Here is a 15,137-nt window from a genome sequence, read left to right as displayed (position 1 = left end):
ACACCAGACTGGGAAATCAGAGCCAGGTTTCCCCGGGGGACGCACCCTTGGGGAAATGCCAGTTCTGAGCTGCCGCCTTCTTCCATCTCCTCTGATGCCCCAAGGGGCTGCCCACTCTTCACAGCTGTGGAGGTGAGCATAGGTGTGGCTGGGATGCTGTTCGGCTGTAGGCTTTCCTCCTGGGATGCAGAGACGTCTTCTCTGTGCTGCCTGGAGGGCCCTGCAAAGCAGCAGAGGCACATGCTTACTGGCGACCAGGTACCACCAGACACTTCAGTTTTTCAAGATCTGCTCAGTCAGGATTTGGTAACAAAAAGTTAAATAAGAAGGCAATAAAAAAAAAAAAGGCAGTGGAAAATCTAGATGGTCTCATTACGACATGACTAAAACTGAGCACAGCCCTACGTACTAAAAAGTAGGGTTTATAGAATTGTATCAAGGGCTTGTCCAGGAGAAATTCATACATAGCTTAGAAAACAAGATGGAAAGAGACATACATTCCACAGATAAACGTAATATACAAATGTGAGAGAAGGCTGGAGTCGCTGAGACTGAGAGGTCTCAGTTAATCAATGGAGAAATCTGAGATTCCATTCATTCAAAGTTTCTGTAGTGAGAAAAAGTTTAGAATGGCCTGAAATGAGGCAGGAAGCATGAGAGTTAAGGAGAAACAGAAAAGTGAAAGACTGGGTTTTCTAAAAGCCAGAAAAAAAATGAAATGACTGTAATGTCAGCATAGTTCTAATATGAAGGGTAAGAGGAAAACCTGGGGCTCAAAATATTAAGGACTGTCTATAAGAGATTGAGGAAGACAAAGGAGAAAGAAGCCAAAATGTTAAAAAAAAAAAACCCAGGTAAAGCTATTTTAAAACATAAGTCAAATTGATATTAGTATTTATCAACTGGAAACACTCATACACCCATTGTCTCCCTCCCCACAGCCTTGTTTGCACTCTGAAACCAGTAACTGGAGAGTGAGCTGCTTCTGGTGTAAGCATTAGAACATTCCCTAAACAGGGAAGAGCCACACCTGTGAGCTTGTCTTCCCAGAGAATAAACCTGAGCCCCCAGGTGACTCCTAATCTTCCAGCCTATTTAACTGGTGTCATGTCCAAGGATTCAGTCCTAGGACCTCTCCCCATCTCCATCCTCAGTGGCTTTCTTAGCCCTTCAGGTTCATGACTTTAAGTACCAACTCGAACATCTATCTCAAGCTTCTCCCTCCCCCCACCCTGCACTCCAGACTCCTGTCTCCAGCATCTCCACCTGTAACATACCAAAGTCCCGGTCTCACTTCTTACAGACTTCCCCATCTCAGCTGCTATCAACTCCAGTCTTCCAATTGTCAGGCCAAAACCCATGGAGTCATCCGCAACTCCTCTCTCTCTCATATTTTACATTCTCTCCTATTATGAGGCCCTATTAGTGACAGCTTGGAAATATGTCCCGAGTCTGGTCACTTCTCACATCTGCCTCTCCCCAGTTCACCCGCTCCCGCCTGTCTGGGCCCCTATAGCAGCCTCCTCAGCAGTTCTTTGCCTTCAAGCCCTGCCTCTCCGTCAGTCAGTTCTACACACAGCACCCAGGAACCCCTTAAAATGTGAGGCGGATCCTGTCACTCCTCTGCTCAAATCCCTCAGTGTTTACCCATTTCACTCTGAGTAGAAGCCAGAGTTTTTATTCTGACTTATGCTTGGGACCCCGACAACCTCTTTGGTCCTGTATCCTATACAATCTCCACTCAGCAATACTGGCCTTCTTAGCTATTCCTTGAACAAGCCAGAGACACCCTGCCATGGCCTCTGGACCACTCGCACCCGCCTGTCTGCTATTCCCTTAGCTGCCCCTTTTTTAAGTTTTTGGCTGTGTTGTATGTGGGATCTTAGTTCTTCGACCAGGGATTGAACCCACAGCCCCTGCATTGAAAGCACAGAGTCTTAACCACTGGACCTCCAGGTTAAGTCCTCATCTGCTATTCTGATATACACCAGGCACCCCCTCTTTCTCCAGTTTTTGCCCTGCATTCATACTCTCTGTGGCTTTCCCTGATCACTTTTTGTAAGACTTTCCCCACCCTCTTCCACAGCACATCGCTATCTGACACTATTCCAAAGAAAGCTCACTCCTGCATTCCAAGCACAACTGAAGGCAAGGAGCTCAGTAAGTATGAACAATGGAACCAATTTTTTCAGTTTTATCCTAACTTTACAAACCCTCTGTTTTAGGCAAACCAATCTATGTATTCATGTGCTTTGGCAAACACTGACCTCTGTTTTGCTTGTGCTGTTCTGCTTGTCCATGGTACTTATTCTTCTTCTGTTCAGCTTATATAAATCTTACCCATTTTTCAAGATCTAGCTTAAATACCATCTTCTTGATAAAGCCTTCATAAGACCAACGGAACATAAAAGGATACCTTTCTTCTCTGAATTCTGTAGCAGTCCAACCCCGGGGAAGTTATCACTTACTGGTGACTTCACAGCTCAGATTTTCTATAAATGTATTTTCTTTCTTTTCTATTAGATGGTAAGCTGCTTGAGAATCTATCATGGCCTCTAAAACACCTAATACAGTATCTTGCATATGGTAGGTCCTTAACAAGTATTACTTTACTGGTTAAAAGCAGAGTTTCCTGGTGGTATGAAAGATAACTTTAGGTGGCATACAGAAGACCTTAAAAATAATTCACACGACACACAAAAATTAACTCAAAATGGATCACAGACCTAAATGTATTAGCTAAAATTAGAAAACTCTCAGAAGAAAACACAGGAATAGATTTTTGTGACTTTAGATGAGCAAAGTTTAAGATATGACATCAAAAGCACAAACAACAAAAAAACAGGTAAGGTGAATTTCATCAAAATTAAGAACTTTTGTATTTCAAGGACACCATCAAGAAAATGAAAAGACAACAAAAAATGGGAGGAAATTTTTTCTGTATATCTGGTAAGAGACAACTCAACAATAAAAAGACAACCCTATTTTTAAATGAGCAAAGAATTTGAATAGATATTTCTCTAAAGAAGATATACAAATAGCAAATAAGCATGTGCAAAGATGCTCAACAGTATTAGTACTTAAAGAAATACAAATTTAAGCTATAATAGATGAGATACCAATTTAGTCACTAAGAGATGGATAAAATAAAAGATAGACAATAACAAGTTTGAACGTATAGAGAAACTGGGGCCCTTGTCAACTGCCGTAGGAACTGCACAACAATGCAGGCACTTTGGAAACTAGTTTGGTAGTTCCTCATAAAGTTACACATAGTCACCATACAATCCAGCAATTTCATTCCTACATATATCTAAAGAGAAGTGAAATCCTACCCATGTGAAAACTTACACATGAATGTTCACAGGAGCATCACGTGTTAACAGTCAGAAAGTTGAAACAATCTAAATGTCAAGTAACTGATGAATGGATAAAATGACATATCCATACAAATGGATTATTCAGCCATGAAAAGTTATGAGGTACTAACAGATGCTAAGAATGGATGAGCCCTAAAAACATGCTCATTAAAAGAAGACACAGGCCACAGACTATGATTCCAGTTACATAAAATGTCTAAAATAAGCAAATCCGGAGACAAGAAATAGGTAAGTATACTACCTAGACCTGGGGGAATGGGGTATGACTACTAGAATTTTAAAATGTACACCAGAAAACTAACTTACACCTCAAGTTTGTGATTTCTGGGGTATTATCACAAAACGGGACTATATTTTTTAAAAATCACTTTAAAGAAAAAACATATGTAAATATGACAGGTATGATCTGAAGACTATAAAAATCATGAAGACCGTATAAAATTTTTAAAAATTGCAAAATAATATGTCAACAAGAGGCATCATAAATGTACAGATTCTTTAGTTCAATCTTTGGTTTTATCATTAGTTTCTATTTAATTTTTCATAGAAGTTGGCTATTTTTACTTGGCTAGATAAACCTTGGAAGAAAATGAGTAGCCTTAATGATAGTAGGGGCTACATGAATATTTATTTGACCAAATGCAAGACTCTGAAAGGGGCAAAGACCACATGCTGCTTCCCTAAGCAGTGGCTATCAAGGCAGTAGCGCTGAGCACCCCGATACCCACACTCATTGCACTTTACCTTCAACTCGCCTCTTCTTGGAGCGGGGGTAGCCCTGAGGGCTGACCTCGGCCGTGTTCTCTCCGGGGCTGAGGGAGTGGCAGTAGGTGGTGACTGGACCCCAGGGACGACCAGGTGCCTGGGAGACACGCTGCAGACACTTTTCCAGGTAGGACAGTCTGAGAGAGAGGCGGGATGGAGCCTGTCTGAAGTGGTCACAGCCCTCACCAGACCCTTCCTCTCTCACCCACGTCTTTATCCACCCACCCCTAACTTACAGCAGCTGCTTGTCCTGATGGAAGAGTCGGGGGGAGAACTCCGCGAGGAGCTCCAGGAATGCCAGATTTGGGGGCTGACTGGAGGAGCCAGCTGGAGGAAGCTCAGACAAGGAGAACTTGATGCCTTCCCTTGGTTGAGCAGAATCATTTTAGGAAGACAGGCCCCTCCCAACTATCTCCCAGGGCTGAGGCATCCTGTCCCAGTGCTTCTTCCTCCCCCTCGACCCAGCCTGTCGCCCAGGGATACCCGCTCACCCACGTGACCGCTACTCCTGGACCTGATGACCCTCCCCCTGAGACCTCACTCCCAGCTGGTCCTGTACACAGAGTCTGGAAGAGTCAAGTACCTTGCCTTCTACCAAAACTTCCTTACTTGTGTAGCATGACCACAAGGTCACGGTTCTGTAGCTGCTGGGGTCCAAAGCTCAAGGCAAATCTCCTGGCCAGGTCCCTCATCTCGATGAAAGCTGGAAGCTCATTCAGGCCCTGGGGCCCTTGTTCCTGCAGCAGTTCTGTGTATAACTGTCCAGGAGACACGGCACACGGGAAAGGGAGGAACAAGAGAGAACAAGCAAGTACAGGATTCCTTTCTCTGTCCTTTAGAAATTCTAAAGGGCTTGGGACACCATCTGCTGTTTTTACTTTCTTTCCTCTGAGGACACTGACCCTATTCCTGACTGCCTTGCACCAGAGAAGGCTTCACTGTGCTCTGTAAAAATAAATTAAAATGCCTGTAGTAACTGAAGGATCTGAGAGACGACAGCCAGAAGAAAATTAGGAATTCCCTGTCACTTTATTGTGGTGCTCCCATGTGCTAATTCACACAGGAGATCTATGGGATTGGGGTAGAAACTGCCCTGACGGTTAAAATAAATTACTTTTTATGGATCTACTAGTTACGAAGGAGACTGTCACGTGAAATAAAAGTCAAAATAAGTTAGAAACGTCCTGCTCTGAAAGAGCTCACGTTCTGAACAGCTGGGGGTGGGCTGCAGTGGGGGACACAGAAGGCCTGAGGCCCCCCAGGCAGAAGGGGTACCTGCTTGAGGCTCAGCAGCAGGATTCGGGAACAGTGGCTTCGGTCAATCTGCCTTGCTCTTGTTAATGTTTCCTTGATAATATCACCATAGTCATTGTAGAACTGATGGGAAGGAAGTAGACAAAATGATGTTGACCACAGAAAGGGACTGTTTCTGTTTTGATTTTTTCTTCCCTTTTTTTTCTTTTCTGGGTGAGCGGGTATCCCTGGGCGACAGGCTGGGTCCAGGGGGAGGAAGAAGCACTGGGACAGGATGCCTCAGCCCTGGGAGATAGTTGGGAGGGGCCTGTCTTCCTAAAATGATTCTGCTCAACCAAGGGAAGGCATCAAGATTTTTTCTTTCCTTTTCCTTCCAAAAGGACCTGAGGTAGGGAATATGAATCTACGCATGAAACAACTCATACTAGACCACATCTCCGGCCAGCAGAGACAAAGCCCCAGAGAAATCACGGTTTAGGCAAATAACGAAGGGAAGAAACCCTGCCTGGAGTCCATTTCTCAGAGAAGAGTAGGAACCTGCCAGAACACACTGCCACTGCACTGAAACCTTCGCTGTTTGTCTCCCCCAGAACAGAAGCTCCAAGGAGCAGGAACAGTTGACTGTTGTTCACTGAGGAGCCCTTAGTGCCTGGGATACTAGGTACTCAATAAATAGAAATCAACACGATGGTGGGTTGAGGAGACCAAGGTAGGTATCTAGGTACCTTGGAAGGACTGAACCCTCTTCTGTTCTTTTTATTCCCCTTCTTACATTACCCCATTCCACAGACTAGGCTCACAGAAAAAAAAAAAAAAAAAATTCTGGACAGGAAGATTAAGGCATTTTCCCTCCAATGAATTTCTTCCTAACAGCTTTTCCTCCACAATTGTTTTCTAAGGCTCTTTTCTTTGTCCCTTTATTCCAAACCACAGGCCTTCCCCTGACTTTTCCTTTAAGCTTGGTACTATCATTTCCCCCACCCTTTCTGTAGCGCTACAGGGTCTGAGGTCATGAGTCAGAGCCATACTCAGCCTGGTGCCCTGCTGTACCTTGCTGTAGTGCTTGAAAACATCCGAGGCCGCGTCCATCTCCAGCACCCCATAGAGCAACAGCTTGCAGAACCCAGCCAGGAGGCGGCGCCGCTGGTGCAGCTGCTCAATCTGTAAGTGATCCTCCTGGGAATGACCTGGCTCCCCCCAAGCACAGAGTGGAAGTGTCAGAATCACAATTCAGGCCCCCTGCCCTCCAAGCCCAAAGCAGGCCTGAGCCCCAAACCCTTCCCGAGCCCTGGTACCACCGCTCAGCTCCCCAGGCTGGATGAAGACATGGTCCATGAGGAAGCTGGCCAGCTCAGACTGCAGAGTGGCTTCAGGAATAAAGACAAGGGGCCTGAGGAACTCTCGTCCCCCTATAATCATCTGAGGGCTGAAGATGAGAAGCAGATCACTTAACAAGACAAAAGCCTGTTGGGGGAAAAAAGAGAATGCTTAAAAAGGACAGAAAAGTGACCATGACAGAAATTATATTGCTAATTTCCCCTCAGAATGGGTTTCCCCAGACCACGGGAGCCGGGCTACAGACGATGTGCGTCCTTGACGAACGCTCACCTGCTCCTGGATCTCAGAATCCACATCTGAGAGGCAGCTCTGGCAGAGTTCGCAGAAGGCTACCATCCTGCCCTTCAAATCCAACAGCTGCTTCTGTGGAGACAACGACTTCAGGGGAAGGAATGAAGGAAGACACTGGTACTCCATTCCTGTTCCCCCTCCTCAGGCCCATATTCACCTGGGAAGCATCTGATCCAGAAATGTGGGTTAGTGTCCAAAGAATGGAAAAATAGACAAGAGTCAAGGCTGGCAGGGTCACCTGTAAGAACCACATGTTAAAAAGCAAAGATCAGTAGAGTAACGGGCAGGCGGGGAGACACAGACAGGCAGATACACATGAAGGAAAGAAGAAAAAAGCAGACCAGAAGAGAGAGAATGAGATGAGGAGACACCTACTTCCTTTTCTGGTGAGGAAAAAAGTGATTCTCGACAGTCTTCAGAGAATTCTGCCCTGAGCAGGAATGCCATCTCTTCCTGATTTAAAGTCTCCTATAATCCCTCAATATTATCCTTGACTCCCCAGAAGCCAGAGAGAATGACTGTTTTCAGGTGCTGGGAAAGTACATTCACTTCCGAGAGTGGGACAGAAGGAACGACACGCACGCTGGAGCTCTCATCCACTCCACACCCCTGGGACTGGAACCACCTGCAAGGCGGCCACCTGGGACACGGGACCCCTAAGACTCCTGCTTCCACATTTCCAACTTGTCTACTTGCCTGGTGAGGAACTTCTCCTGTGTCCACAGCCTTTCGGAGGAGTTGGTAGCAGGGCTCATGAAGCTCCCAGCGGGTTAGGTCGTGGGCACTTTGTGGGGGGTGGGGGGCGGAAGAGGGAAATGTTACACTGGAACGGACACCGGGAGGAATAGAAGAGGGAGCAAGCAGGGAGTTGCTCACTTGTAGAAGGCAGAGAGGCGCTTCAGAGTGGCTGCCAGACTGTACACCTCATCTTCATCTAGGAAGGACGACTGAGGAAGAAAGGGAAGTCCATGTGGCATTTCCCCGAGAACTCGAGGATCCACACCCCCGTATCTCATGGCCTCTCCCACACAGGTCTGGGGAGTCCTGTCACATAGCCCTACTTCCAACCTGAAGCAGTTCTTCAAGCTCCTGCTGGAAGCGGTCGGTCAGGAGATCCACCAGCTGGCTGCGGGCAAAGTCCACGCGGGTGAAAAATGTGAACTCAGGATTACACAGCAGATAGAGGGCGTGAGCACCTGCCTCAAGCACCGCAGGCTCCGCGTGCTTCACCACCACCTCCTGGAGCTGCTGCAGGAGCAGCTCCAGGTGCTGAGAAAGAAAGGTGGGAGAAGACAGTGTCGTGGGGGAGCTGGGGAAGAGAACTCCTCCTGAGGGGACTAGACACGGGGAGAAAGAAACAGCATTGACAACATTAAACTTCAAGGATAAGATGCCTAGGAGAAGGAAGGCTTATTGGTTTTTCTAGAATCCATGTCCTTAAGAAAAAGCAGGTACTGGCAGTAGAATCTTTGGCTCTGGGACAAAAGCAGCAAGCAAGAGGGAATGTGTCGTCCTCTCCCCTCACTTTCTCCAAGCGCCTGGTACAGTAGATGTTGAGGTCGAAGTAGTTGAGAAGCTGCAGCAGGGGAGCCACCTTCTCTGCATCAGCTGAGAACTGCGGTGATTCAGAGGGAAGCCTACTTACAACCTGCCACACTGCTAATTTGGAGGCCACTTCCTTCCACCCGCTCTTTCCCAGAGGCTGAGCGATGAGGCACCTCTACCTTGGCCAGGAGCTGGGGGAGCAGGGGGATGAGGTGCTCAGTCAGCTTCACCTTGTCATCGGCTTGGATCTTACGTTCTTTTGGGGTTAAGCCCTGAAATTAATCATTTGGGGATGGGGGAAAGGTGTATGTATGTGTATTCCTCTGCCTGATAATCTTATCTTCCTAGGAAGATAAGCAGCTCCCTTCAGATTTCTTTTGCTAGAAATGGAATTCTTCGAGAGGCTGAGGAAGGAGCACCCTAACCTAAGACTTGAGGGTAAGGACAGACAGTACCTGCCTGGATTTAACATTGCCAACAACCCTCACCCCCGCACCCCTCACGCTGTACCTTCTTCCCTGTGACCCGTCCCACAGGTGGGTGGCCCTCTGAAGCTTGCCGGACACTGGATACAAGAATTTCTATCAGCGTACTCTCTTGTACATCGCCCAGGTCTGGGTTGGCAGGCGGATGGAAAACACAGATTCACAGATTATCCACACCTGATCCCTAAGAACCCCCTCCATCACCCCCATCACCCATTACCTATGCCTTCTACAAGTCAGGAGAGAAATCTCTCCTGGTTTCCTACAAGGAGGGGAGAGGGCCCCTTCCCTGGCTACCAGCTGGCACATACTCTGGTCCTTCTCCAGCAGCAGGCTTGTCAGACTCTCCCAGTCCTTCAGCAGAGGCCCTGCACAGTCCCACAGGCTGTCAACTAAGTACGCGGCGTGGTCATGGAGCTGTGGGAGGAGGCAGATGTTAAGTCACCGAAGCCATATGTTAACACGCTAGAAGTGGCTCCCGATGAATCATTTCTCCACCGCGTGTAGAGCCAGCTCCCATCCTTCTCTACCTGCACATCTTAGCACAACAGCTCCTTTCCATACGTCACCTCACTCTCCACGAAAAAGGACAGCAGAAGGTAGAAGAAAGTCCTCTGGGGGCGTGGACTTCGGCGACGCTCTCTCCCGCCCACTGCTCTTGTCTCACACTCAGGGTAGAAGAGCCTGGTCAAAGGGGCACAGGGAAAGGGCACAGCACAGGAGAAAGGAAGGAGTACAAGTTACCTTGGAGGGAGAGGATTAAAGGAGAAAGAGACAGAGCTAAGGAAAGTCTCCAGGGATTGAGGTGGGAAGGAGACACCAAGGGAGACTAATGGGTTGGGGAGGGGAGCTTAGAACAGCAGCAGATGATGGAGAGAAACCAAGAGAAGACGGCGTTATAAAGAAATAAACAAAAGGAGCCCCACTCACTTCCAGTATAGAAACTCCCCTGCAGCAGAGGCCAGGGCTCTGTTAGAGGCGTACACGACAGGGTAGATGCTCTCGCAGTCTGCATCCGTCAGCACCCCGTCCATGCTCCTGCCGGGAGAAAAGCAGAACGAGCAGGTGGATGTGGATGTCGTCCTCTGGCACAACCAAGGTTAGAAACATGGCAAAGCCAACAAGGATTAACTCACAAAGAACTTGCAAATAGAAGATTGGGAGACAGAGGGATATGGAGTTAGAGAAGATGGGAAATTTCCCCCCGGAGCTCTTGCAACTTGGGAATGATCTCGGTCTTTCAACCTGTACAGACAAGAGTCAACCTACAATGCGTGAAGGGAGAGAGACTCTGGAAGGGCCTGATACTGAAAAGATAACCCTGAGATCCCTGTCTCTCCACTGCCCAGGACTCACTTGAGTATAACTATCAGCAACCTAACGGCCTCCACTGCCACATCATACTCTCGGTCCATGACCATGGAAACCATCCGGTCCTGTAAGAAGGAGAACATCACTTAGTACCTCCTTGCATCCATCCCCAAACACCAACCTCTTAGAATCTGAGAGATTCCTAAAGAGGGGGTGTAGAAGCAGATACTGGGATAGCCACAGATACATAAAAGCAATACAAGTGGGAAAATGAGGTGCGGAAATGGGAACCACAGACTGGGCCAAGCACAGGAGCACGGTCCTGATTCTACCTTAAAGCGGCTGGTAAAGAGCTCTAGGCGCGAAGTCAAGTCTTGGTTGCCATACAGCCCTTTCAGAGCCTTCAAGCACTTCAGACGCACATCTCGATGCTACTGAGGAGAATGGAAATATGAATGACTCCTCCTCTACTTACCCCTACTGGATCTCCATACTTCCCTCTCAGGTTGCTCATCCTGGGCCTGGGTATCCTCTATATTGAAGACTCTGAGATGCCTCAAAAAGAATGAATGACTGTCTTCTCACTTAAAATCCCAAATTCTCCTTTTCAGCAGAATTAAGCAATCCTGCTAAGAGGATCTTTTGGCTACCACCCCAGCACTTGTATCACCACCCTATCAGTAACTGTCTTGCCTTTTCATAGGCAAAGTCTTTCTTCCCTCAACTCTGTTTTAAGGCATTTACTCCCCTAAATATATCCTTCTCTCCCCTAACTTCTCTTACCCTCCCCAGGACTAGGGGAGTTCTGAGGTTCAGTGCCTTGATGAGTTCATCACTGATCACTAGTGAAACACCTAAGTGGCAAGACCAGGAAAAGCTGAAGCACCCTGGGGCAGGGAAGAGGACTGAGTCAACTCTCACCTTATCATGCAGGGTCCAGCCAATGTATTTTAAGTAGCTGTCAGTGAGGAAAGAGGTGCTGTAGCTCTGCATCCAAGACCCAATCTCCTCGATGCAGATAGCACGGATCTCAGGAAGGACATCCCTAGGCACAGAGAGAAAGCTGACCCTTTTCACCTTCTCTCCAAACTGACTTTCTATCCTAGCAGATATCTGTTTGTCACAGAAGAGTCTATTTTCTTGACTAAACATCAAGTACTAGCCCTTTCACTTCCTCGTCCCAATGTAAATAAAATACATTAAAAAGTGAACAGTTCCCTTCTGTAACCAATCATTAAAACTTATCCTCTATGCCCCTTTTAAAAACTGATTTTGGAATCTTAACTATTGGCCAAACTGTGTGTGTGGTGAACTGAGATACAGCTGATGTACAACATAAGTTTCAGGTGTACAACAGTGATTCATAATTCTTAAAGATTATGTTTCATTTATCGTAAGACGATCGGTTATATTCCCTATGTTATACAACATATCCACATGTATGTGTTGATTCCACTTCAAGAAAAGATTAAATCAGCTGAAGGGTTCTGAAAAGGCAGAGGCTGAAATCTAGGTAAGAGTGAGACACAAACATGGACACTCTTTAACTTAATTCTACCAGCTATTTACCCAGTATAAAACTCCCCGGCCTTTAGCACAGTGAAAGGCAGGGTGAAGTGGGCTGGGGAAAGGCCTGAAGAACTGTAAACCCTCAGAAAGGCCCTGCTTTTGGCTCTCTCCTCTTGTCCTCTCAAGGCTCAAGCCCCATGAAGATGGGGGAGGGGAGGTCTTGGGCAAAGTTGGAGCAGAATAATACTCATCAATGCCTGATGCTCTTATCTTCCCTCCCAGAAGAGTTTATGCAATCCTCTGTAGGCAGGAATAAATTAAACCCAATTTGGAACATTTGTTAAAGAGTTTTTTCTGAGCTGTGGGACTACAGATAACAGGGTTAGGAGGGGACCTTGTTATTTCTATAGACTCCGTAACTGAGGACCCAGCTGCTTCAATGAAAGGAGCCCAGTAACTCACCTGTACCGATGTACAAAGACACCCCTGAAAAGGGCATTCATCATCCCTTCAATCTCCTCTTGATGCTCTTGAAGCTGGAGGATGGGGAGGAACAGGTCAATCTCTCATGTCCCCCAGCAGTATAAGGCCACAAAAATATTAGAAAAATATGACATTCACCTGTTTCCTATTAATTACAGGGCACAGTCTGAACCTCCTGTATCCTATGTTCCCTTTTAAACCTTTTTTTATTTTCAGGTCATGTGGCTTTATTTCCCACATGTTCACAATACTTCTATGTCCCCAAATCACTTTTTTCTCCATGTGAAAAATACACATCTATAAATAAGGTATGAAAGCTACAAGCCACTCTCCCTCTTTCCTTTGAGGGTATGGATTAGATACCTTAGAAAAGAATACCACCTACTCATCCACATGTGATACTGGATAGCCCGGTGAAGTTAGGCAGTCAGTAAGATACCTCTAAAATACAAAGCTGATGAGAAAGCTGGAGTTGGCAAATGAAAGTAATTAAGCTAATCAGTCTAAAGCAGAGAAAAAGAAAATGAAGCCTATAAGTTATCAGAATAGAAAAAGGTTAAACCTTCTAATTCTAAAAGAAGCTGTATAGTCAACTAATGCTTCTGAGATTTGTTTTGAAAAAATATCCCTTCTGTGTCTTGTTATTTTGACCATCTTTGGCTATTCAGAGGTCCTAGCTGGTAGTTATACAAGTTTTTTACGAACATCAACTGGGGAAATTTTTTAAATAAATGCAATTTGTTTGATAAAAGAAATTGAACAAAAAAAGAGAAGGAAGCAATTAGATTCAGTTCAGTCGCTCAGTCGTGTCTGACTCTTTGCAACCCCATGAATTGCAGGATGCCAGGCCTCCCTGTCCATCACCAACTCCCGGAGTTCACTCAAACTCACATCCATCGAGTCGGTGATGCCATCCAGCCATCTCATCCTCTGACAGAATGTGGTCCACTGGAGAAGGTAATGGCAAACCACTTCAGTATTCTTGCCTTGAGAACCCCATGAACAGTATGAAAAGGCAAAATGATAGGATACTGAAAGAGGAACTCCCCAGGTCGGTAGGTGCCCAATGCTACTGGAGATCAGTGGAGAAATAACTCCAGAAACAATGAAGGGATGGAGCCAAAGCAAAAACAATACCCAGCTATGGATGTGACTGGTGATAGAAGCAAGGTCCAATGCTGTAAAGAGCAATACTGCATAGGAACCTGGAATGTTAGGTGCATGAATCAAGGCAAATTGGAAGTGATCAAACAGGAGGAGATGGCAAGCGTGAATGTCGACATTCTAGGAATCAGCGATCTAAAATGGACTGGAATGGGTGAATTTAACTCAGATGACCATTATATGTACTACTCTGGGCAGGAATCCCTTAGAAATGGAGTGGCCATCATGGTCAACAAGAGTCCAAAATGCAGTACTTGGATGCAATCTCAAAAATGACAGAATGATCTCTGTTCATTTCCAAGGCAAACCATTCAATATTACAGTAATCCAAGTCTATGCCCCAACCAGTAACGCTGAAGCAGCTGAAGCTGAATAGTTCTATGAAGACCTACAAACCTTTTAGAACTAACACCCAAAAAAGATGTCCTTTTCATTATAGGGGACTGGAATGCAAAAGTAGAAAGTCAAGAAACACCTGGAGTAACAGGCAAATTTGGCCTTGGAATACGGAATGAAGCAGGGCAAAGACAAGAGTTTTGCCAAGAGAACACACTGGTCATAGCAAACACCCTCTTCCAACAACACAAGAGAAGACTACATGGACATCACCAGATGGTCAACACCGAAATCAGATTGATTATATTCTTTGCAGCCTAAGATGGAGAAGCTCTATATAGTCAGCAAAAACAAGACCGGGAGCTGACTATGGCTCAGATCATGAACTCCTTACTGCCAAATTCAGACTTAAATTGAAAAAAGTAGGGAAAACCACTAGACCATTCAGGTATGACCTAAATAAAATCCCTTATGATTATACAGTGGAAGTGAGAAATAGATTTAAGGGACTATATCTGATAGACAGAGTGCCTGATGAACTATGGACAGAGGTTTGTAATACTGTACAGGAGACAGGGATCAAGACCATTTCCATGGAAAAGAAATGCAAAAAAGCAAAATGGCTGTCTGGGGAGGCCTTACAAATAGCTGTGAAAAGAAGAGAACCAAAAAGCAAAGGGGAAAAGGAAAGATATAAGCATCTGAATGCAGAGTTCCAAAGAATAGCAAGAAGAAATAAGAAAGCTTTCCTCAGCGATCAATGCAAAGAAATAGAGGAAAACAACAAAATGGGAAAGACTAGAGATCTCTTCTGGAGAAGGCAATGGCACCCCACTCCAGTACTCTTGCCTGGAAAATCCCATGGACAGAGGAGCCTGGTGGGCTGCAGTCCATGGGGTCGCAAAGAGTCAGACACAACTGAGCGACTTCACTTTCACTTTTCACTTTCATGCACTAGAGAAGAAAATGGCAACCCACTCCAGTGTTCTTGCCTGGAGAATCCCAGGGACGGGGGAGCCTGGTGGGCTGCCGTCTATGGGGTCGCACAGAGTCGGACATGACTGAAGCGACTTAGCAGCAGCAGCAGCAGCAGCAGCATCAGAGATCTCTTCAAGAAAATCAGAGATACCAAGGGGACATTTCATGCAAAGATGGGCTCGATAAAGGACAAAAATGGTATGGACCTAACAGAAGCAGAAGATATTAAGAGGTTGCAAGAATACACAAAAGAACTGTACAAAAAAGATCTTCACAACCAAGATAATCACGATGGTAT

The 15,137-nt window shown here is 46.0% G+C and overlaps 1 protein-coding gene across 5 annotated transcripts in view; it reads right to left on the bottom strand.

Annotated features, from left to right (window-relative positions):
* STAG3 (stromal antigen 3) overlaps positions 1–15,137 on the bottom strand; it is a 29,507-nt gene that overhangs the window by 2,462 nt on the left and 11,908 nt on the right. For 3 of the 5 annotated variants that reach the window (XM_010837885.1, XM_010837886.1, XM_010837888.1), the window contains 22 exons: positions 12,341–12,414; positions 11,291–11,414; positions 10,702–10,800; positions 10,415–10,494; positions 9,989–10,096; positions 9,628–9,742; positions 9,370–9,475; positions 9,084–9,187; positions 8,753–8,845; positions 8,554–8,643; positions 8,097–8,297; positions 7,905–7,975; positions 7,725–7,812; positions 7,186–7,266; positions 7,008–7,115; positions 6,695–6,863; positions 6,450–6,586; positions 5,421–5,522; positions 4,755–4,903; positions 4,382–4,510; positions 4,125–4,282; positions 46–220 (listed from right to left, as the gene is read on the bottom strand). In XM_010837885.1, the coding sequence (XP_010836187.1) occupies positions 46–220; positions 4,125–4,282; positions 4,382–4,510; positions 4,755–4,903; positions 5,421–5,522; positions 6,450–6,586; positions 6,695–6,863; positions 7,008–7,115; positions 7,186–7,266; positions 7,725–7,812; positions 7,905–7,975; positions 8,097–8,297; positions 8,554–8,643; positions 8,753–8,845; positions 9,084–9,187; positions 9,370–9,475; positions 9,628–9,742; positions 9,989–10,096; positions 10,415–10,494; positions 10,702–10,800; positions 11,291–11,414; positions 12,341–12,414 (2,561 nt within the window). The remainder of the gene's footprint in view (positions 1–45; positions 221–4,124; positions 4,283–4,381; positions 4,511–4,754; positions 4,904–5,420; positions 5,523–6,449; positions 6,587–6,694; positions 6,864–7,007; positions 7,116–7,185; positions 7,267–7,724; positions 7,813–7,904; positions 7,976–8,096; positions 8,298–8,553; positions 8,644–8,752; positions 8,846–9,083; positions 9,188–9,369; positions 9,476–9,627; positions 9,743–9,988; positions 10,097–10,414; positions 10,495–10,701; positions 10,801–11,290; positions 11,415–12,340; positions 12,415–15,137) is intronic. The other 2 variants (XM_010837884.1, XM_010837887.1) reach the window with 1 other exon arrangement.

Source organism: Bison bison, unplaced genomic scaffold, assembly GCF_000754665.1.
Source record: "Bison bison bison isolate TAMUID 2011002044 unplaced genomic scaffold, Bison_UMD1.0 scf7180017864085, whole genome shotgun sequence".
Taxonomy (NCBI): Eukaryota; Metazoa; Chordata; class Mammalia; order Artiodactyla; family Bovidae; genus Bison; species Bison bison.
The sequence above is the reverse complement of the archived record's forward strand: the minus strand, read 5'-3'. Positions and strand labels throughout refer to the sequence as shown.